This window comes from Bidens hawaiensis, unplaced genomic scaffold (assembly GCF_021521415.1).
Source record: "Bidens hawaiensis isolate Kalapana, Puna unplaced genomic scaffold, B.hawaiensis_p1.1 tig00002525_1, whole genome shotgun sequence".
Taxonomy (NCBI): Eukaryota; Viridiplantae; Streptophyta; class Magnoliopsida; order Asterales; family Asteraceae; genus Bidens; species Bidens hawaiensis.
The window spans coordinates 2,927,772-2,952,278 of NW_027491138.1; the positions used below are offsets into that span (position 1 = coordinate 2,927,772).

General features: G+C 34.6%; 2 protein-coding genes and 1 pseudogene across 3 annotated transcripts; 1 reads left to right on the forward strand and 2 right to left on the reverse strand.

The window, feature by feature from the left end:
• Nucleotides 1–13,622: 13,622 nt before the first annotated feature.
• LOC143620015 (transcription factor GTE4-like) lies at nucleotides 13,623–16,861 on the forward strand. Its single transcript, XM_077091818.1, has 5 exons — nucleotides 13,623–15,312; nucleotides 15,409–15,454; nucleotides 15,563–15,661; nucleotides 15,744–15,820; nucleotides 16,381–16,861. Exons 1-4 carry the CDS (start codon nucleotides 13,669–13,671, stop codon nucleotides 15,803–15,805), a joined length of 1,851 nt encoding a protein of 616 aa, XP_076947933.1. The 5' UTR covers nucleotides 13,623–13,668; the 3' UTR covers nucleotides 15,806–15,820; nucleotides 16,381–16,861.
• Nucleotides 16,862–18,420: 1,559 nt separating this feature from the next.
• Nucleotides 18,421–19,936, reverse strand: LOC143620018 (uncharacterized). The gene is made up of 5 exons (XM_077091819.1): nucleotides 19,584–19,936; nucleotides 19,314–19,411; nucleotides 19,186–19,251; nucleotides 18,801–19,091; nucleotides 18,421–18,761 (listed from the first exon to the last, which is right to left on the reverse strand). The coding sequence occupies exons 1-5, from the start codon at nucleotides 19,934–19,936 to the stop codon at nucleotides 18,421–18,423; spliced, it is 1,149 nt and encodes a 382-aa protein (XP_076947934.1).
• A 1,492-nt stretch (nucleotides 19,937–21,428) lies between these two features.
• LOC143620017 (cold-responsive protein kinase 1-like) lies at nucleotides 21,429–24,123 on the reverse strand (annotated as a pseudogene). The gene is made up of 7 exons (XR_013151274.1): nucleotides 23,997–24,123; nucleotides 23,845–23,880; nucleotides 23,550–23,665; nucleotides 23,235–23,444; nucleotides 22,899–23,136; nucleotides 22,653–22,803; nucleotides 21,429–21,791 (listed from the first exon to the last, which is right to left on the reverse strand). The product of XR_013151274.1 is annotated as a cold-responsive protein kinase 1-like (transcript).
• Between the last annotated feature and the right edge of the window lie 384 nt (nucleotides 24,124–24,507).

Genomic DNA, 24,507 nt, shown 5'->3' on the forward strand with positions numbered 1-24,507 from the left:
TGATTGTCCAACCATCCCATTTCGACACCATGGCTAGTCTTTCCAAATTCACCCTTTGCATGTTACTAGTTTTGTCCATGTTCGTATCCGATTCGCAAGGCATACGTTCGCTAGACAAGCTTTCCGTTGAAACAAAAATCCCAACAGATTTACGTAACATGTTACACAAACAAGGGTTTGACGATTGGGCATTACAGTATTATTGGAGGAGGGCAATGTCCGAAAATATTCCAGCAAGAGTTGCCCCTGGAGGTCCCGATCCTCATCATAATTTCTGAAGTTTGTTTTTGTATTGCTACGGACTTTTTTTTTTTCATTTCATAATGTAAGTTACATTTTTCGTTTTTGCTTGTAACTTTTATCCAGCTTTTTATCGTTTTCTTTTCATTATCATTTCATTGTTGCACACTATGTGCTCATATTACTGTGTTAGTTGCATTCGACACATGCGCACGCTTTATGTGCAAATATCTAGGTGGCTAAAACCCTAGTTCCTGACCGTGGTCCTCGATATATTTAGATTATTATGACGTCAAACCCAATTTTTTTTCAGTGCAAGATTCTAAGGCTTATGTTAATATAAAGAAAATGCTTCATAAAATAGTTAGGGCCGCAAACAAGCTAAACCGAAGCTTGATTTTATTAGCCGCTACACTAGGACGCAATTCGATGAATAAAGAAAAAAAGCAAGCTTGATCTAAAAAAATATTTATTTCGGAACTTCTGTATCAAGAAAATATTTCTTAGATTCATGTTCAGTAAAGCAATTTTGAGAATACTTTAACCAACACAATATACACAAAAAGTGCATATAGGCTAAGAGTATTCACATTCCTTTCCTCGTATATTGTGAATACGTCTTCATAATTTAGAATGTGGTTGTGAGTGTTTGTGAATTAAAGAGAAAATAAATTTTACTAGTTTATTTGTATATTTGAATTCATAATTTAGAATGTGGTTGTGAGTGTTTGTGAATTAAAGAGGAAATAAATTTTACTAGTTTGTTTGTATATTTGAAAACACGTTGTTTCACCCTATTATAACTTTTAATATCTTTTTTAAATGTTTGTGAGCACATGAGCTAGGAAGAAAAGATAATAATAAATATATTAAAAATATTATTTAATTAAATTTTAGTTTAATTATAAGAATGAGGATAAGCGGAGGACTGTCACTCTAACATGCATATTGGATTTGGAAAACTCAAAAAAAGCATTGAGTAGGTCTCTCAATTGTGAACTCAAAAACTTCATATATATTTGAGACACGGGTTGAATAAGCTCGTGTATTACATCAATTAGATAAAATATAATTAAATTTGTTAACGAATGCAGTCGTCAAAATATATATTTATGAAAGAGTAAAGTGTCATTTTCATTCTTATGGTTTGGCAAATAATATGAATTTAATTTAAAAAGTTTATTGTTTGTAAATGGACCATCCACGTTTCCTAATTCTTGTCAATTACATCCAAATCATTAACCCCGTTAAATTGAATATTTAAGTCATGGGTAGACATGTCTTTTCACTATTTCTTTAATATTTGAGTAAAGTGCCAAAATCTTCCCTGAGGTTTGGTCACATTTGTGAATTCGTCCAAAAATATTTTTTTTTCGCAATTAGTCCTTGATCTTTCCCAACCTTGCCAATTTCGTCCAAATTGTTAACTTGGTCTAAATTCAACGTTAACTCAGTGGTGTTACTGTCCTTTGCATGTTTGTTCACATTATTATTATTACATTGAGCTAAACCCTTTATATGACTAAAAATAAAGAAGAACAAACAAACGAATACTATATTGGATTCAAACATAGGAATCGTAAGATGTTATGTATGTCAATATGTCATCGAACAAACACATAATAATAATAATAATAATAATAATGTAAAAGGACAGTAACACCCCAGAGTTAACGTTGAATTTAGACCGAGTTAACAATTTGGACTAAATTGACAACAGTTGGGAAACATCGAGAGTCTAATTGTGAAAAAAATATTGTTGGACGAAATTCACAAATGTGACCAAACCTCATGGACAATTTTGGCACTTTACTCATATAAAAAAGAAAGAGCGAAAAGACATGTCTACCCCTGACTTAACGATTCAATTTAACAGGGTTAGTGATTTGAATTTAATTGGCAATAATTAGGAACGATTCAATTTAACAGGGTTACTGATTTGAATTTAATTGGCAATACTTAGGAAATGTGGATGGCCCATATACAAAAAATAACTTTTAGACTAGATTCGTATTATTTGTCAAACCAGAAGAATCAAAATGACAATTTACTCTTTAAAAAATGAACTTTGATATGACAGTTTTGATTTTACAAAGTTAATATTTTAAACATTTTTTAATCATTCATAACAAATAATTATTGTCATTGCTTTTCCTTTTTTAATGTTGCGACGCACATAATTTTGAATTTAGGTAGCGTTTGGTATGCAGGAATAACAGGGGGAATGGAATGATTTATTGCGTGGGAATGAAAAAAAGTGGGGTTTGGTTACTCAAGGGAACGGAATCATCCATTACACATGAATCTCATTCCATCAAAACCATTCATTCCCACTCCTTTCTTTTTTTTTCATTCCATTCTTCCTTCACCCCACTTTCTCAACAACACCACCACCAAACAACAACCACCACAACTACCATCACCGCCATCACTACCTCCGCCGCCACCACCGCCGCTGCCTACCGCCTGACCACCACCACCACCATTTTCGTTGCCGAAGCTACCACCATCACCATTGTAGTTTTTTCTTCTTTTTTTTTGGTAAAAAAGTATTTTGAAATAGAAGTGTTTTTATTATTTCTATTTCATTTCTACAATTTTTTTTGATACCAAACAACATAAAGTAATAATTCATTTTATTCTCATATGTTAACCAAACATCCATTCCATTCCTTCTCCCATTCCATTCCTCATTCATTCCATTACCTCCAACCAAACATGCCCTTAATGATATTTGGAAATTTGAATATAAGTTTTTTTGAAATTTCATATACACTTCTACAAATATTAAAATATTATATATACTGACGCAAAACTAAAACATCGTATATGATCTTAAAATTTTGCTAATATATGATATATGCCCAATTCATCAAAAATATTTAATAAATGATCATATTACCCTGGTTTGATTGGATGCGATAAATGTTTAAAGTGTAGACCATACGATGCGATAAACCTTTGATCGGTTTGCAATTTTAAAAGAATTGATGAGAGATGCTTTTGTTGTCACCAATATGAGAAATGCTGATCGAAATTTAAAGAGAAAATTATGGTTTGTGACCCTGTGCTGGATGGGTGGGGGCATTTTATAGGTCTCATTCTCAATTTGTGTGTTCTATGCCACCGTCATTTTTGGGCAGGCAAAGTTTAACTTTTGTATGAAATATATATTACTGCCTTCAACACTTCATCTTCCCCAATTTCCTAATATGGTTTCCTATTCTGAATAATTCCAAACCATTATCATCATCATCTTCAGTTCATGTCCATGATGCAATTAAATGGACCCACACCTTCCTCTCTTTATCGTGAAGCTAAGCCCTAACCCAATATCAACTTAAAAACGATGGTGGTGTAACATTTCGGATTTTTCTAACCCGTATTCGTTTACGAACGAAACATTTTTAGACCTTTATTATTATTGAAAATCAAGTGTTTATACATAATTAAGTTTATAATGTTCACTTTAGGCCCCTTATACTTTATATGTTGTTCAAATCTTAAACTATGCATAAAAAGTTCGTTAAATGACCTAAATCCAAACTATAGGGACTAAAGTTGACAAATGATGATATTTTCCTCCTTTTGGCTAGAACACCACGTGGTGGGGTGGCCTAGGCCCACCACACGGCGCTATGGGCTACCTGCACAGCTCGTTTCGTTTATTATTGTTTCCTAGTTCGTTTTTGGCCCGAAATCGCTTATTTTAGGACATAATTGAGTGTTTTAAGACCCAAGAAGACTAATATGGCTTAGATACATGTCCATACTCATTAACCCTTGATCAAGAATGAAATTTACTGGTGATAATGTTGATTTGATCATTAAAGACCCATCTAGTTCTAAAACGAGTAAGTTACCATATTTAGTTCGATTTAGTGTATCCTATATAAACATATCATTATTTCTCTACCACAAATCATCCCTAAACCCTAATTCACAATTCCTAGCCGTCACCTACCTCCAACCTTCATCATCTTCTTTGGTTTTTGCATTATTGTTGAAGATACACTCATAAACGGTTGACTTTGCTTATGCACCGACCTTTGACTTCCGTTTCTCATTGATCCTTTCACTTTCCAGGTAAGTTGTAATAGGAAACCTTCATATATATTCCCTAGTCAATAACCTTCAATCAATTTCAGTGGTTGAAGGGTATTAACTGGTCAATTCGTTTAAAACTCGTTAAAGGGAAAAATAGTCAACAAGTTTGACTATCCGTTTTCTCATACTTCTGGTCAGATTCAACGTTCGGTCCAGAAGACTTGTATTCTCGTAACGTGATTTTAAGGCTACTAACCAAAACCCGACTTCCGAATCGCTGATCGGATTCTGGTCAGTACCAGCTCGCTTAAACGTTTAATTCAACATAACTAGAGTTCTACTCATCCGTTTGGATTGATTCCAGCGGCATTAAGTTCGTTTTTATTAATATTTTCATATCACAAAGTTTCAGGTTCTGATCAGTTATCTCGTTTGACACGTATTGGACGACTCGCTTATCCGTTGACTCATTTATTCTTAATTATATTCACTTGCCTTCCATCTAAGGTGAGTTTGATCATTCCCCTTTTTATACACTATTTTCAAATGTTTTGGGGACATATGCGTATTTACTCATATTTTCCATTCTATATATATATACAAAATCGCAAACATAATCATTGTGTGAGTATCAGTTGGATGCTATTTGTTAATTGCTACATGCTTAATTGATTACTTGACAACATTTGGAGATTCTCATTAGTATGATCATACGACCGTCTTAGTAACCGGAGCCCGATTCGCTTGGCAAAGGTAAACCGACAATTTAGTCATTGTAATCAATGCCCGATTCGCTTGGCAACGATTCATTGGCACACGAATATACTTGATTTTGGTTTGTTAAGGTTTGATTGATTATTACCACATATATTGGTTAGAGCATTTATCATTTATCAATTATCTATATATATATATATCATTATTTGTTGTTTCAAAATTGGTGATCATCTCACTCAACATGTGTTGTTGATCAAACTCCATTTTCTACGCATATGCAGGTTGACTAAAGATTGAAGTTTGGACATTTAGAAAGACCTTAGGATTATAATGAAGACAAACTTGAACTTAAATGGTTGTATCTATTTATTTGAATTGATCGTTGTATTCGATTATTGTGTGTGTTATTTGAACAAAATAATTAATTAGATATTGTCATTTATATTTATGATAGTATCTTCGAGCTGTGAGCAATCGGATCACGCCCCGGCATTTCCGCCTTAGGTTGGGGTGTGACAGGTGGCTTGCGTGGTGGTTGGAACGCCGCGGTGGTCGGAACTCGGAAGTTTCATAAACATCGTGGCTTGCGTGGTGGTCTGAACGCCATGGTGGTCGGAAGTTTCAGAAACACAGTGGTGTTGTCTTCAATAGTGGTGTGTGGGTGGGGGGTGACACACATTGAGGTAGACGAGAGGCCGGAGAGATGGTGTTGGGGCTATTGATCTTCATTCCAAATTCATAAACTGCTAAGTAGCACGAGAACGGGTACGGGACCAAGATATGGAGATGTTATGAGCACTTGAAAAGTCAAAAATTAAAAATCCAATATACGGGTACGGCAAAAAAAATACAAAAAAAATTCAAATATATTAAACAAAGTCTAATATATATATATATATATATATATATATATATTATTTAAGAATTGAATACGTTAGTTAAAATCTAAGGTTACAAATGAAATATACAAACCTAGAGAGACTAGATTAAAGAAAAAACACCTTTTATGTAAAAGTTTAAAAGTTTTAGGGATTAGATGCATACAAGTGAAAGATATAGGGGTTAAATGTTAAAAAACCTAAACTAAGTTAAACCTAAAAAAAGTTAGCAGCCTTGTATCTTCTTCTTCCTACCGCTCCCGCACCGGAATCTTCGCCGGAATTTGCTACAAGTTTGCTATTTGGTTGTCAAGTACTATGTAGTGGCATATGACGCTAAGAAACTCCCCCCCCCCCCCTCCCCGAAACGATTTTGGACCCGTCCCCATTAACTGGATTCGTTTAAGAAACGTTTCCAACGCGTTTCCGTCACCTTTCCGTCCCTAAACCGTCCACGAGACGGGTACTGCATCATCAGAGCCGTCCCAGTGCTTCATAGATAAATTGCTATAACCTGTTTCTAAAATGATCAATCATCACCCATTTCAATTTCTTCTTGTTGTTCAACAGTCATTCGAAATTATCCAATACAATTATGGATGCTTTTGCACCTGTCAAAGTATTATTATTATTATTATTATTATTATTATTATTATTATTATATTAAGAGAGAATGATCAAATTGTCTTTGCCATCCATCAGTCAACCGATAGCAGTAGTCATACTAGGCTTGCCCAAAAACAATGGTGGCACAGATTGTGCAAATCAGACCTATAGAGTGCCTCCACTCATCCAGCACAGGGACACAAACCATAATTTTTTAAAATTAAATAATAATAATAATAATAATATATAATATAAACACATTATATAATAGAAAAGAGTATAATGGTTTATTCGTTAAAAAATGGCATATATGAGAGTTAAAATTTTAGAAACATGCAGGCAAGTGATCATTTATTAAATTGTTATTAATAAATAAGGCATGTATGATCTAATTTGTATAGGGCTATCAGTTTTACCCGAAACCCGAAACTCAACCTGCAAAAACCTGTACCCAAACCTGAACAAACCCAAACAGAAAAACCCGAGCCCAAGAAAAGACTAACCCGAAACCGAACCCGAACCGAAGTAATTTGGGTTGGTTCTCGGGTTTGATTTATAAGTTTCGGGTCAACCCGAAAAACCCGAGTAAACTTGTAGTTTGAAATTAATATATTTTTTGGTATGATAGGCTTAGTCTTAGTCACTAAAGTTATTAGAATCAACTGTTGTTGTAACATCTCGGGAATACCTTGATTAATTTTGCGCTAAAAATGCAAATTTTGAAAGTTAAAGGACTAAATATGCCAAATCTGGAAATAGAAGGACTTAAAATGGAATTTCTGAAATTTATGCATCTTCGCGTATCGCGAAGATGCAGAGCTTCGCGTATCGCGAAGTTGCTGGCACACATTTCAAAGCTTATCCAATGACGTGGTGACACGTGGCAGCACGGGGTTGACATGCAAAATTGCGACGCCGTACGTGCAACTTCGTGTATCGCGAACCGCCATAGGCTGCATCTTCGCGTATCGCGAAGATGCACAATTTCGGTTATAAATAGGGCAGCCACGAGTTCAGTCGTTTTCATCCCATTCTCACACTCAAAAACACACACTTAGTATTGGGAAACGTGCTAGCTTTGCCGAGGAGTCCCGAGGTCCGTTTTTGTGAAGTTTTCGAACGCATCCCAATCAACTGCGGGACCCGTTTACTTACCTGGAGAAGTTTGCCAACGTGATAAACCCTATTAGGCCAAAGCATGCTATATCAAACGTCACACACATACAATCATGATTTCAAAACATTCACAAACCTAATCAAGGTTAAAACCAGACTTAAAGTCTGCAGTCTAATCAAGAAACACCATTAAGGTGATCATTCAAACTTATTTGTTTATAGGTTGACAATCATTTGCAATCAAGAAGGGTTTTCAAACAATCATATCATCGATACAGGTGAGTACGTTCAATCTTTACATTTAACGTGAATACGTTAAACCTTTATAAACAGTCAAACATATTTATACTCTATAAGATAGACATGTTGTTTGTCTTATTGAGTCAGTCAACTATTTGCATGAGATTACGTGATCTCTAAAACATTGTAATAAAAATTAGAAAATAAATCAACTCAGACCGAATACACATGTGTCTGGATCCAAACATAACCGTTAAGCCTAAACAATCAAAGGCTACGTGGCCGCGGGCTAATGGTCATATATAGTTTCTCCGGTATGGGCTACGTGGCTCGGAGACTTGTGTGTGTGTAGGGCAGTGTTACATATACTGGTTATAGTAATATATCCGTTGAGCTTGTCAAGAAAACTATATTTGTATTATGATTGTTATTTATATATGCTTTTAGAGTTATAACGATTCACCAGCACATAGTTGACGTTATAGTAATATATCCGTTGAGCTTGTCAATAAAACTATATTTGTATTATGATTGTTATTTATATATGCTTTTAGAGTTATAACGATTCACCAGCACATAGCTGACGTATTTTAATCCCACTTGCAGGTAACTGGGTTTGATGATTACTAGAAACAAGGATTAGAGTCATCCCAGAGATAGAAGTTCGCGTACTTGATGACTCAGTTTTTAATATACAAATCCTTGTAATATTTAATAACAAAATTTTGTAAACTTTCAACTTGGGTATTTAATTCCCAAGTCAATTTTCAATGTAAATTAATATTATATGAAACCATTAAGTCTTCCACTAAAATTAACTCATAACTCTGATACATTTATAAAACAGGTACCAACTATTGGTCACACTCCTAGGCCCTAAGTCGGGGTGTGACAGTTGTCATTCCAACTATTATGGACCGATTGTTTATTGTTAATTTATGTTTTCCGTTTATTACTAATTGCAACCGTAATCGAACAACCAAATCATGTCTGATTGAAGACGATTATGGTTTGAGTTAGTTGCTTAGTTTTACTCTTCTTTTGAATTGTCTTATGACTTTATTAAGTTATGTTGGTTTATTATTTGATTATTTGCGTTACGAGCAAATAAAAATATGTTGTTTTAGCATTGGAGTTTTTTAATTTTTTTTTTTGTTTTTTTGTCTTATTTTATATGATACTCGAAACCCAATTAACCAAACCCGAAAAATCGGTGAGAGATTTGGGTTAGGCTTCGGGTTAAGAATTAAAACTTTGAAACCCGAAGAACCCAACCCAAAAAATCCAAAACCCGAAGAACACACCTAATCTTGTAAATACATATATGATATTTATAATGTTTGTAGTGATATATATGAAACTAATCCTAAGTTTTTAAATAAAAAAACATATGTTTATTTAGAAACTTCTTATTAAAAATGAAAAATATTATCAATTATGCACTCGATAATTGAATCATTATTCATTAATTAAAATTGAATGCAGACTTGATTATGATTTTTTGAATCTTTAACAATGACATGTTTAATATATTTGTATTTTTTTCTTTGAACGGCTAATTTTTTATCTTTACTTTTTTTTTTCCCTTCTTGTAAGGCTTGAATCTCAGACTTTGCTACATAACACTGACATTCTTACCACCCTACTACAAGGGATGGGGGCAATATGATTGAACTTGTACTAATAAAAAGAAATTCATCATTTAAAAAATTAAAATTAAAAAATATTTTATAACGAAATGTTGAAAATGAATATAACGGTGAAAAGTAGAAAAATCCTGGATATGACACCAAATTACTTGTTTATTAGAAGGGGATATTGGCTTATTGGTCAAGTTATTAATTTTTTTTTTCGAACGTCAACTTTCATTAAACAAGCCAAACTAACAAGAAGCTAAGGCCGACAAAACAACACAATAAAAGGAAACGCTTAGAAAGAAAAATTACACCAATCTCTCCAAGATAAGTTTTTGAACGACGATATGTTCTTTATCCAAAGAAACGCCAAAGATTTAACGTCTTCAATCACCTTATCAACCGAGCTCTCCTTATTTTCAAAGATAGTTTGGTTCCTTGCTTTCCATATGCACCAACATGTAGTCATAAAACCTTGTAAAACCTTTTTCAAATGAACCATTTAAACCAAAAGTATTAAACAAAACCTTTTTCATAGACGCCACCGAAAACTTCCCCGAAGAGTCAGCTGTCCAAACCCATTTGTCTAGTTTATCCGAAAGATTTACATGTTGTAATAAAATTTTTAAATCAACGAATTCATTTCTTTCATCCCCGCTCAAAGACTTTCTTTTCCATTTCCACTTCCACTTCCAAGAATGAATCCCCTCGTCAAAGCAATCCACAACATAACAATTTTTATAGCCCACGTTAGCAAAAAGGTTTGGAAAAGCATCCTTGAGAGGTTCTGATATCAACCACGTGTCAATCCAGAACCTTATTCTTCTACCATTACCAAGATTACCTTTAACAAGATTACCAAGTTTTAGACTTGAAACAGCCAAATGGTTCTCCAACTTTGCAATTGTCTTCCAAACCCGGTGAAGCGCTTAGCATTAGGAAGAATTGGCCAACATCTAATTGAGCTATGAATTGACATGATCACTTTTCGCCATAAGGAATCATCTTCGAGTTTATATCGCCAATACCATTTTGATAATAAAGCAATGTTTGAATCTCGGAGAGGAGAGAGACCAAGACCACCAGCTTCGATTGGCGTAGTAACCCGGTCCCAACTTACCCAACAAATCTTATTTCTGCCCGAGTTACAACCCCAAAAAAAATTCCTCCTTTTTGCTTCGAGTTGCTCAATGATCTTTTGTGGAGCTTTATATAAAGAAAAGAAGTACGTAGGTAGAGATTCCGTTACCGATTTTAAGAGAGTAAGCATTCCACCTACAGAAAGCGAGGTTGATTTCCAAACGGCTAGACGTTTGTCAAAAATGTCCAAAATCGAAGACCAGTTTGCAATCCGATTCATGTTGGCTCCTACCATGAGACCTAAGTAGGAAAAGGGAAGTTTGGTTGAATTACAACCCAAAAGATCTGCCATATCAGAAGCTTCCCCATCCTCCACCTCAATTCCAATTAATTTTGATTTACAAAAATTAATTTGTAAACCAGAAATAAGAAAGAAACATCTTAGAATACAGTTCATGTTAAGAACATTTCGTTGATTCCAATCACCAGTGATTAACGCACCGTCCGCGTAAAAAAGGTGTGTAATAAATGGCCCGTTATGTTGAGTTTGTAGACCATGAAAAATGCCTTTATCACTCGCGCAATTGAAGTTTTTTAAACAAGAAATCGGGTCAAGTTATTAATGAAAAGGATTAGTTTCCGCAAATGTTGTGATGGAATTTTGTGAAATAGATAAAATAATGGACTTTGAAAATAAGATCGAAAATTTGTAACTTTGTTAGCTCTCCAAAATCTGTTTGTACTTGTGAGTATTGTTTTCTTGTTTAGCATCTTGGCAATCTTCAAAATATCTCCCTGGTACAAAAGAGAAGACAAATAATGGTCTTCTTGTTTCATAATTTATTGTTAATCCACAATTTTTTCTTCATAATTGTGGTGCATGACACGCTTAAGTTAAAGGACGCTTTAATATGGAATCCATTTTAAGAAATGTGAAAAACTTGATTGTGTTAATTAAACAAGTTCGTTATGTAACATGATAACCTATTTTCTTTCTCTCACAAATTAAATATGCTTAAGAGTATGTACAATTGTTTATGTAGTTCTCATGCGTCTTTACTTAAAACTGATTATATATTAAATAAAGACCACTACTCGTATATAAGGTATAAATAAAATGACGTTGTGAGTTATCAGCAAGAAATGGCCACATTTTTCTAGGCAAACGCATATATGTATTAATAGGTGTCAAACCTTGACGTATTGATCAATTACAGTGTTCAAATTTGTGAATTTGAGCAACACATATATTTATTCATGTTAAAGTAATCAACATTAACTCAGACATACTTAAAATGATGTAATCATAATATAACGGCATTTATATCGGATCCTAAAAATCATGTAACAATAAAATTCTTGTTCGCTAATAGTTCAACTCTTCTTCTTGTATTAATATTACTTCACAAATACATATTCACATTCATAATTCACACATATTAAAAATAGACAACAATTGAAAAAGAAAGGCATGCATCCATTTTGAAACTGGAATCGACAAGAATACTTCGTTATACAATAGAACACAAATTTAATCGGACTTGGTTGGCCTTGATTGTTCATAACTCCAAGGTTAGGATTTTAATTGATATATAAAATAAGGATCATGATAAATATGAAAATGCCATTTTTAATATAATGCTGTTTTAGAGTTTGAATAATAAAAACCGGTTTATAAGAAAATGAACCAACGTTGGATTTTTAAAACAAGTAAAGTATAGCTTTAACCTAAATCAAACATAACTAGTTTGCTTTTGAGGTCTAGATAATCCCTTACAATAGTGTGTCTGAAATAGTAATAATTAGTCATTTTATCTTTTTGTTCTCATTTAACATATAATACTAGCATATGATAGAGAACCATTTATTCTAAGTTTACAAGATTAGATGATCAAGATAACTTATTTAGTTATTCAATAACTGGTTCATTTATGATTCAATTATATTGTTTATTGTACATAATAACATTAACTTTCATTAGTAATCTAATTCTTATTCTTTAAGCAACATTAGTATCTACCATATGACGCATTCAAACTTCGAATTTACACATATGGAAAATAGAGTAACCAGGAATACCTCGTTACGCAAGTTAACACAAGTGTCAATCCAAACCTGGTTAGTACTGCTTCTTCATTATAAGTTAACTCGCATTTCATGACTTAAATTGATAAAATTATTTATAATAAATAAGAAAACACCAACCTAACATCATTGCGTTATAAATAACGAAAACAAATTTATAAGAAAGCAAACTGATGTCAGGCTTTTAAAACAAAGTAAAACTAAAACCTAAACGAAACATAACTTGTTAAGTTATGATTCGGAAGATCCGATTTGACTCCTTTTATAGCAATGACATCGTCTACTTTCCTTATTTATCCAATTCTGAATGTTGAAGTAACATTAACAAATCCAAAAACACGCATTTAAGTTTCACGTAAATGAACACAAAATAACATTTTTTCTTAACAAGCTTTAGGGGATAATAATAATAATAATAATAAAATAAAAATGAAGATATGAAGGCAATATAAAGGGTACCTTGTGGACGTATGAATGATTAGATTTATAATTTTATAAAAAGCAAGCAAGGGCCTACAACATCAGAAACACACTTCACCGCCTTTCGTCAAGCGCGTGCTCCTTCAAACACCAGCAAGAGAGCACGAACCAGCAGCAGACACACACACAGTCAGTACGTACGGATCCATTTCTTTACTTCTCAAATCTCAATTCTTGTTTCAATCTACCTGCTCTTCAAGCCCTAATTCCCCAAATTCAATTATCGTTTTTTTTTTTATTTTAATTTCCCTCTTTTGTTCCGATTAGGTTTATCATCAAAACCCTCATTTTCTTCAAATTCGAAGGCTTTTTACTCAGATCTGAAGCTATGATTCGATTATTTGAAGCTCTAGAGCTTCAATTTCACTTATTCAACTTCTAGGGCTCCAATTTTAGGGTTTTTGAATTCTGGTGTTTATCGATCGTAATCTCGTGTGTTCTTCGTTACAAACGCTGCCTTAGTTGTTTGCTTTTGTTTTTCTCCGTTAAAGGTTGTGAATTTGACGCTAGGGTTCCGTTTATTTGAACTCTAGGGTTTCAATTTTATGGCTTCTGGGTTGTTAGACGCCGGTAAAATTAACAAAGCCAAGAGTAAATGGGGAGAGGGTAATAAAGTTTACACAAGAAGGTTGAAAAAACCCACCAAAACCACCGCTGTTGTCTCCCCGGCTGCCACCTGTGCGGCCGATGTTACTTCGCCTGCTACCAAACCCGCTTCGCCACCTGCCACCCCTAATAACCATCAAACCCTGCAGACCCTAGGTACTGACCACACAAATTCCGAAAACCAACAGTTGTCCCCTGTACTAGAGGCGTCTAATGAGCAATCGGTTCAAAATCTCGACCCACCCGAAAACGGGCCGGTTAAACCGGTTGTTGTGGTGGTGGATGGATGGGTCAAGATTAATTTAAAAGCTGCAAAGTCTAAAAGTGAAATTGTTGAGCTTGCGGAGACGATGAAAGCTAAACTTGAACGAGTGAGACTTATGACTCGAAAGCTTGAAGATAAAGAAGCTGAGTTAACCGCCTTTTCAAATATTTACAATCATGCACGATATTCAGGTAACGAGGTTAATGACATAGTTGATAGAAGAGCTTTGTTTAGAGTTAATTCAGAAGTTGGTTCGGTTACAAATGGTGTTATAAGACCTTTCCATCAGTTAAGTGTATCTGTGGCTAATAATAATAATAATCATCATAGTCGTATTGTTAATTATGGAGTTGGTGAGTTTATGGAGAAAGAAAAGCGAACACCAAAAGCGAACCCGTATTATCAAAGTTCAGAATTTCTACTTGGAAAAGACAGATTACCACCTGAAAGCAACAAAAGACACAAATCCAACAGTGGAAGAAAACATAAAGACTCAGATCATGTTAAGTTGTTCAGGAGCTGCAACAGTTTGTTGCTGAGGTTAATGAAGCACAAATTCGGGTGGGTGTTTAATGAACCGGTTAACGCGAAGATGTTAGGCCTTCATGATTACCATGACATCATCCAGCATCCGATGGATTTGGGGACAATTAAGAGCCGACTCGCACAGAATTTCTACAAGTCCCCAATCGAGTTTGCAGATGATGTCAGACTCACATTTCGTAACGCGATGTTGTATAATCCGAAAGGACAAGATGTGCACTTTATGGCTGAACAGTTATTGGATATTTTTGAAGAAAAATGGGCTGTGATTGAATTTGAAACCTTGTCGAATCCAAATTTAAGATATGGGATGATTTATGGCCCAAACAATCCAAACACTCCAACTCCAACTTCAAGAAAGGCTCCTCATTTTGCACATGATTCTTCAAGAATGCTGTACAGGTCAGAATCGATGGGCCCACCTGTACTGACTAGACAAATCCCGCCAACAAGGACACCTGTACTGAAGAAACCGAAAGCTAGGGATCTGAATAAGAGGAACATGACTTTTGAAGAGAAGCAAAAACTCGGTACAAATCTTCAGAGTTTACCATCTGAGAAGCTTGATAATATTATTCAGATTATTAAAAAGAACTCAACGGTTTCACAACATGATGATGAGATTGAAGTTGATATTGACAGTGTTGATATTGAAACCCTTTGGGAACTTGATCGGTTTGTTTCTAATTATAAGAAGAATTTGAGCAAACATAAAAGGAAAGCTGAACTTGCTCAACAAGCTAGGGAACAAGCTGGCTATGTGCACCAGATTATGGTAATTGTATGGCTAATATGTTATATTCTGTTTTATACGTTTAGTTTACATTTTTATAAAGACGCTTGTTTTGACCGTTTGTTTTTGATAATGCAGAACCCAGCACAATCGTTTCCGGGCACGCTAAAAGGAGATAAAACAGGTAAGATTTTTCAAGAAACGCATGATTTAATGTTTTTTGTGTTTCAAAAAAAAATTAGTTTTTATTTAATTTGTTTATTTATTCTTTTGTTTTTTGTTTATTAAGCAGATGAGAAGACTCTTGCTGGTAAATCTGTTAATCAAGGAGATAGGGGAGGAGGTAATGAGAGTAGTTCAAGCAGCTCTAGCAGTGATTCGTCTTCAAGTGGTAATTATATTGGTTATTTTGTATGTTGGAGTTGGTTTTTACAAGTGATGTAAATCTAATTCTTTTGATGCTATTTATACAGATTCAGATAGTGATAGTTCTTCTTCAGACGGATCAGGCGCAGGTCACTCTCCTAGAAATTGAGCGGTGCAGATTAAGGTAAGCTAATTGTTTACATTTATTGTTTTGTGCATGACGGCTTTGGTTCTTTGATGAATTTTTTTGTTACTGTAACACAAACATATGTATACAAATATGTGCGTATGTATATGCATATCGCAACCTTGTTCATATATGCGAAATTGGTAATGTAGCTATATATGTTATATACATGATTGACTTTGGTTATTAATGGATTTTTTGCTGTTACTGAAATATAATGTGTATTCAATATTGAAGCCTTGTTCGTACTTGCAAAATTGGTGATATTTGACACTTTTGCCATACAAGGAATAGTAATATTTTATTATTATTGCATATTTAGCATTAGAGTTTACGAGTTTAGCATATAACTTGATTGCTGGTTAGGGAAATAAATAATAACAATTGGGGCCATTGCATGGCCTTCTAAAAAGTCTTGTTTCCTTTTAAAGTCTTATTGATATATTTGACTTGTTTGTTTTGTATTTACTTTTGTGTGTATTAATTCAATATTCTTGATAAATTATGGTAACTCTTAAGAAGTGAATGATGATGGATGTTTGTTTTTTTCTTTTCAGCTGCAGAATGATAATAACAGAAGCTCACCTAACAAAGGATGATTCTGCTAGCTTATGATGATGTTTTTGGATGGTTGGATTGTGTAATCGGCTTGTTACAAGCATAAAGCTCTAGATAATCATATTTTGCGCCAGTAACTAAGATAGATTGTGGTTTTTTGTGTGAAACAAAGTAGGGTTTATGATATAGAGATTGGTCGTGGATTTAGTCAGGAATGTGTAACTTTATGTGCAACATCTAGAATGGATTTTGAATGGACAACTGCATTTTGTTGTAACTTAGGTTAACTTACAACATTATGTGTTTGTAAGTTAGGCCGACTACAACATAATGCATTTGTTGTTCTATTATATGGAACCACAACTTAACTGAACCTAGGTTGCAATTAGCTTTGTAAAGCTGACCCTTCATGTCTTCCTAGTTGGTTATTTTGATGTACTTTTGTTCTCTCTTGTTTTAGTATACATATATAGGGATGCAATGCGTGTGTTTCAGATGGTTTTGACAGCGTTTCTAGGCTGAAGGGTAACTATGTTTTTTTTAGGAAACTATTTAGGTTTTTCTAAAAAACTATACAGGATTTTAAAGAAGCTAAACTGATCTGGCTGGATTGGTCAAAAACGTCTAGGTCTATTGTGGTTTGGTGATTTTAGGGCAGTTTTTCTTAATAGCATCGAATCGTATCATTAGATTTCAAATCGTATCTCTGGATTTTGAAAGTTTGGTATAATTGCATGCCTATAGTTAATCCAAATGCTTTACTTTTAGCTATAAAATGATTTGCGGAAGTAAATTATGACCTATTTATCCTGCCGGTTAGGAACCATGAAACCCGGTTTTTCAAACGTGAACATCTAATCCGGCTAACTTGGTTGGAGTCTTTTGAGATCGGTCTGTTAGAATTGTTCTCACTTGATTGATTTGAGCTTTAAAAGATTGTATATGGGTTCATTTATGTCAACGAGTCAATTTGGATATAAGATCAGATGCAATATTATGCAACTCAATAACTTAAAGTTAGACCAAATAGGTTAGCATAATCCATGCTATTGCTTCTTTTCACCGCTTGTTCATTTCCACTGAGACCGCCATGGGCGTCGCCACCACCTCCAGCAGTGAAACCATTTTAACAACAAATCTGGAACTCGAGAATGGGACCATGAGAGAGTGGATTGGACTTGGGTGTTATCAGGCTTGGGTTAGCATATGGGTTTGGATCAGATCAGACCACTTCTGCAACTGCAATGTGATCAATCATGTGTATGCATGAAGCTGCAAGCCGTCAAATGGCTCACTAATATATTGTATCAAGTTTCCGTGCATGTATGTGCTAAACCGTGAGCGAGTTTCTCGGGTTTACTAGACTGTCTTCGGGTTTTTGGCCCTAACCAGCTCAGAACAAGTTACCCTTCTTTATGTGGACCTCAGACCGCATCATATATTACACATTATGGTTTAAATTAAGTTGATCCGGCACCACCATGTAGTCAACACTGATCCGGCACCATCATGTAGTCAACACTGCCACAGCCAAAAACGCCACAGCCATTGACAACATTGCTGCCTACCATGGTCTTCAACTCTACTTGTTGCACCAGCGGCCAAAAATGTACTCGTGCTAAGTGCTAACATACTTATTTCTATTGGAGTTCATTTTTATCAAAACCTTTACTATCCAAGCCCAAATTGGTACTTTCTTAAAAACAACCTCTTTTTACTCCATTTTGCTCAAAATCCGCATCTACTGAACACAACTTTACCTGTCACCCTAACCAGACCAACTCATCCAGTCAGCCCGAACATATATAAATTTAGACACAAAAGCATAGGAAATCAAAACAGATCATTAAATGCATCACAAACGAACATTGTAATGCAACTAAGCTATACAATATTATTCAACATAACCCTGACCCTAAATTCTCACACTTCAAACATCACTCACGTTTTACTGACAATACAACCGTAAGCAAAACTGTCTCAGCAATCAAACGACCATTTTCCTTAACAAAAACAAAATCGCATTTTGAAATGATCAATCATTCGTAATTGGCTGCAGGGGGCATGTCTCTTCCAGGAACATCCTGGGGCTGGTAAGGGTTAGAATTTGGAGGATAATTGTTGGGCCCAGGCCCAGATTGCTGGTAGCCCATTCTTCCACTGTTGGGCCCATACTGCTGCTGCTGCTGCTGATAGTTAGGACCATTATTAGGCGTCCATCCATTGTTTTGATATCCCATGTTTGGAGGTCCACCATTGTAGGGTGGTGGAGATGGTCCTTGTGGCCCTCTGTTGTAAGGTGGTGGTGGACCTCGTTGCCCTCCATTGTAGGGTGGTGATGGACCTTGTGTCGCTCCGTTATAGGTTGGTGATGGTGGACCTTGTGGCGGTCCGTTATAGGGTGGTGGTGGTGGTGGACCTTGTGGCGGTCCGTTATAGGGTGGTGGTGGTGGACCTTGTGGCCCACCATTGTAAGATGGCAGTGGCGGACCTTGTGGCCTCATATTAGACGGTGGGCCGTCCATGTTATTGGGCAGGCCCCGGTTGCTTTGCATGTTCTCTTGTCTTCGCTCAAAGTTCCTTGATCTGTCAGAGTTGCGAGGCCTGTCATTCCTCCTGTTTCTCTCGTTAGCCCTAGCATTGTTTCTGATCCATTCTTCATGGTACTTTGGATCATATGGAACAGCTTTCCCATCAATAAACGGTTCACCTGATTCAAATTAAAACACCAATGAACCATACATCATAACACCAGCAATTATATAAAAAGCAATCAGTGCATCCTAATCAATGAAATGAAATACCTCCATAATCCTTGTTCTTGACGTCCAAGTAAGAATCAGGAAGCACCCAACGAACTCCAGGTAATTCTGATACACGAAATATTATTATTATGTCAGTCAATAATCAATAACAAGTAAGAATGAGTTACCCTTAAGCTTGTAAGAAAGTTCTTCAGACACAAGAGCTCCAAATGCAAAATAGCATCTTGTCGAAACCGAGTAGATTTTCATCCTTGCTTCATCATAGCTAACAATCAACACAACAGTGAGCTCAATTATCCCAGGACATCGAAAAACAAACATAGCATATGTAAAATCTAAACAGGCATTTTATCAAACAACTTGTATGCTGAAGCTTTTAATAACCTAAACAAAAGCTCTGATTAAACAATTAATAATGTGTATGAGTGAGCGGTCACCTGCCGACGACCTTAGCAAGGGTATTAATATACGATTCAATAATCTCATCTCTAGTAGGCTCGCCTTCAGGTTTGTCGACCACAACAAGCCAGTGCTCAAAATCACAGCCGTCGAGAAGAATGGTCTCCTTTGGGGGACGATTGGACCAATTAGGGTTCGAATCGTTTAGAGAAGACGTGGTCGGACGGGTTGAGAACGCACGGACATCGCTGGCTGCAAGGGAAGACTGGTGGAAATTAGCGGCGGCGATGGCGGCAACAGGACGGAATCGTAGGAAATGATAAGAGGCTGTGAAGGAACGGTGGATTAGGGTTTGATTGCGAAGAGTACGTAGGAGAACCCGAGTCGCCATTTTCGTATTGAGTGCTTGCTTCTGGGGTTGTTTAAAACCCTTGTGAAGGTTTAAGCTCTCTCTTTATCGGGGAAAATATATGTGATATGGATCACATTTTATAATAACAGTTTTATTAAGAGCACTGGAATCTTTTTCTTTTTTTTTTTTTTACTATTTCAGTTATAAATATTGAATTTATAAAAAAAATGAACTACATTTAAACAAAACATTTATTTATTCTTATAGGTGTACTTAATATTAATGGCAAACCAATGCCTTCATGTTTATTTAAATTATTAATTTTTGGAGTTCAGGATCTATTAGTGCTTCGTAGTGGAAGTGGAAAACACTCTCACATCACCATCACGTATATAGGGGATTTTTCAATTTTATGTGCAGTGAAATCCTTTATAATGATTAAATAATATTTTAATTAAAAAATGTAAAGACGTGATTGATTGATGTAAAGCTTGTAAAAGTGCGATTTAGAAGAAAAGGCAAAAATGTTAAGAGGTGTAGCTTTGTTTAGGTGTTAGTAGGGTGTCACATGAGAAGGGCAACGCCCCATTACGCATGCACTTAGCATGTGTCGTCTCAAGCTATTTAATCTTATGTTGACAAAAAGGGAAAAAATGAAATTTCTTTTAATACTGTTATTCCTACTCATCTACGTGTTTGATAACATGAACTTCGCCATCAACAACTCCAAAGCTCAAATAGCTACATATAATTTGTAGTTGTATTTGAAACCCTTGGAGAAGTTGAGGTTTAAAGCCTTTGCATTATTTCACCTCCCTTTTAATTGCTTATAGCCATATCATTTGTTTTACATGATTGAATGACCTAAATAACTAAACAATAGAACACATGTATAGAGTTACCTATTTGATTTTTTAAGCCAGTTTTTAAAATACCAATATTTAGTTCTGATTGAAAATTTTCATAATCTAGTTCCAAGTTCTAACTTATGCTCTATGTTTTTTTGGTCTATCAATTAGAATGCATACTTGATTTTGTAAGTTATTTGTTTATTTCTTTCAAGTTATTTCTCAAAAGTGTTTACTTTAGATAGAGTTCTACAAAACATAATTTCCTTGGCTCAAACCTTGGTATTCCCTTCAATCTCTAATTCGAAAGCATCGAGATTATAAAGGACCCAGCTGTTTTTGTGGATTAAGAACATGTCAAGTCAATTTGCACCCTATTGAAAGAGATGGAAATTATAACATGAATTTCACTTATCATATTCAAACAAATATAATATTTCAAGAAATGTATAAGATACCCCTGTTCATAAAACACCAAAATCAATAATAACCAATCTTCAAATCTTGCCTGAAAAACAAACATCACTTTCACAACTCTTACTACATGTTGATATACAACATCCAACAAATGTATTCCATATTTTTTCTCCAACATTGATGTTTGCATTTTTAATATATATACATCCATCTACAAAAAAAATGAGATGTCTACATTGCTTTCAAATCAACTATTTTCACAATCATCATCGTTCGGTGATCGTTGTAAAGGTCATATTAGCATACGTGGTTGTGTTTCCATATGACTGAGACTCCTCAGGTTTTCTTGAACCACTAGATGATGTACCTGATGTGTTATTATTTTTATTGGTCTTAATACTCATTAGATCAGATAATAATCCCGGATCAGTTAAATCTTTTTCATTCAATTCCATGTCACCATTTAACATTTTCATGACTGATGACATGGACGGTCGGCTTTTGGGCAGATTTTGGGTGCAAAGAAGGCCGATTTTTAAGTACCGGCATGCTTCAAAGATATCAACATCTTCTTGCACTGAAGTATCAACTAACTTTTCCAACTCACCTTCCCGATATAGTTGCCATGCCTATAAAAAGTCAAGGGGAATATTAGCCATTTCATGTTTTATATGTGTATGCAGGTGTTAATTTTTGACATGACATGAACCTAACATGAAATTTGTAGGTTTTGGTTTAGTTTAAACGGGTTATGACCAGTTTTCGGTTGAACCTACACACGTTTAGCCAAATTGGTCATGTATGGGTTGACATATTTGATTTTATACTTATTCTTTAAAAATGTGTGTTGTGTCATAACTGTTTGGGCATATTACTCCTAAATTTAAAAGATAAAAGAGAGATGGGCATCAAGTTTTATAGTTCCAAATTTAATCATTTTATATGCAATTGTATTTTTCATTGTAGATTTTTAATTTTATAGTATTAATATTATAATAATTATAAAGATAATTCCAGCAGTCAAAAATCGAGATAAACCACATAATGTATAGTATGTTGATTGTGTGAATAACAGGATTACATAAGCCTCTACAAATAGAATTACATATTACACATAAATACCATCTTGATCTAGTCTATTATAATTACGGACAATAATAATAATACCTAGTTTGATAGTGTCAAGCCACGAAAACTCGTGCCTTGCATGGGTTCATGTGTCTGACACGATTTTTGGGTTCAATCTTTGTCAAGTATTTTTCATCTATACTATTTCTGTATTAAGCATGCCTTTAAAGATCTTTTCTAGTTTAAGAACAAATGTTTACTTATTAGTTAAATGTCTTAATTACCCTTTCATAATCACAAAATAGCATATCTGGTGAATCCAAATCAGTAATAACTACTTCTACCAAGAACATCACGCAGGACAAAACAACAGCAATATACTTTACGCAATTAAACTAATTCAAAATTAAAAAAATGTATACCCGTTCAAGAAGATATTGTTCTTCAACAGGTAACCGTCTGTTTTGGTTGGGTCTTCCTGAAACAATTTCCAAAAGCAAAACACCAAAACTGTAAATGTCTGCTTTCCTTGTCAACTGGCCTCTTATTGCATACTCAGGGGCCAAGTATCCTCTGCAGTAACCCATTACGAAAAAATAAAAACAAAAACTTCATAAATGTAAGCAAGAGTAGACAATACTTTTCTGACGTGAGTCAAATGAGCTTACTGAGTTCCTGCTATTCGTGTGCTAACATGCGTCAAATGAGACGGGAAAATCTTTGCAAGACCAAAATCTGAAATTTTTGGTGTACAATCTTCATCAAGCAAAATATTACTCGCCTTAATATCCCTATGAATAATATGAGGTTGAACTTCTTCATGAAGATAAGCAAGCCCCTTTGCAACACCTATGCAAATCTTCCTTCTAATTTCCCATGTGAACCTAATGTTACAATAACTGCTTCCTACACATGAAAAAAGTTTAAAAATTTTATGTTTTGGTGGGGCCTGTTTAGGTAACTTCATAACAAATGTAAAAAAAGGTTTTGCAAGAAGTTATTACCAAGTAGAGTTTGATCAAGACTACCGTTTTTAAGGTAACCATATACAAGATTCTTTGATCTCTTTCTACACAATAACCATGCAACTTTACTAGGTTTTCGTGTTGTATATCTGAAATAACGGTTATTTCATTCAAGAATTCCCGTAAGCCTTGCCTTGAATCAGCAGAGAGAACCTTTATAGCCACTACTAAGCCATCTTTTAGTGTACCCTAAAGATTAGTTAGTGTTTGTTTAAGATATCAGTATCTATTTTAAACTTTTCATAATAATTAAATACATGTGAAGACAAATAGTTTTAAATGTTTAAAAGTAACCTTGTAAACAGAACCAAAACCTCCATGTCCTATCTTGTTTTCTGGTCTAAAATTTCCAGTGGCAACTTGCAGATCTTTGTATGTATATAATCTCATATTCTCAACATCCAAAAGTTCTGCAACAAAATAATATCCAATTAAAACTCACACTACGCTGATATATCTCAAAGGCAAATTATGTAGATCTATGTACACTCATGAATGGAACGTTTATTAATACACACGCATGCATAGAGACATAGAGCATAAATTATTGCATATAGTTACAAATTTAGTAGACGATCATTGGTCTTACCGACACTAACATCAACGTTGCTTCCACGATTGTTTGCTGAAATTTTCCAAGAAAACAGTTAGAATTGAACCCGTGTATGTAAAAAAGAGTTGACAAGAAACGCGAATTAGAACTCATAGTTATAAAATTTGAGTTAGCATTCAACCATGTACCTTTATTAACACCCACGGTTGGGGGAGCAACCTTCCCAAAACAGCAACTGAACTTACTCATAACAAAGTGTTCTATATGTTGACTAGTAGATTATGTCAAATGCCAGTGATGCCAAAACTGACTCTGTAAGTTCAAAATGATGTAAACTAAAATCATGACCGGAAGATTAATAAAGCATCATGCTACAAAACTACAAAATCAGAGCAACAACGACATAAATAGAATCATAACCAAGATATTTATAAGGTATCATAAAACCAGATACGATATAAGAACATATATTATACCATCCAACAACATCTTGCAACGAAAAAATAATAATAAAATTAGGGCTACAACAACATAATCACTACCAATTGACCTCTTTAACAGACACATAAACAAATTAATCCTTATTAACTCTAAAGAGGATCATTATACTATCTGAATGCATATGTAATGTAATTCCCCAAATTACACCTAAGAACTCGCTAAACCTAACAAAATTCAATATAAATATAAAATCAAATC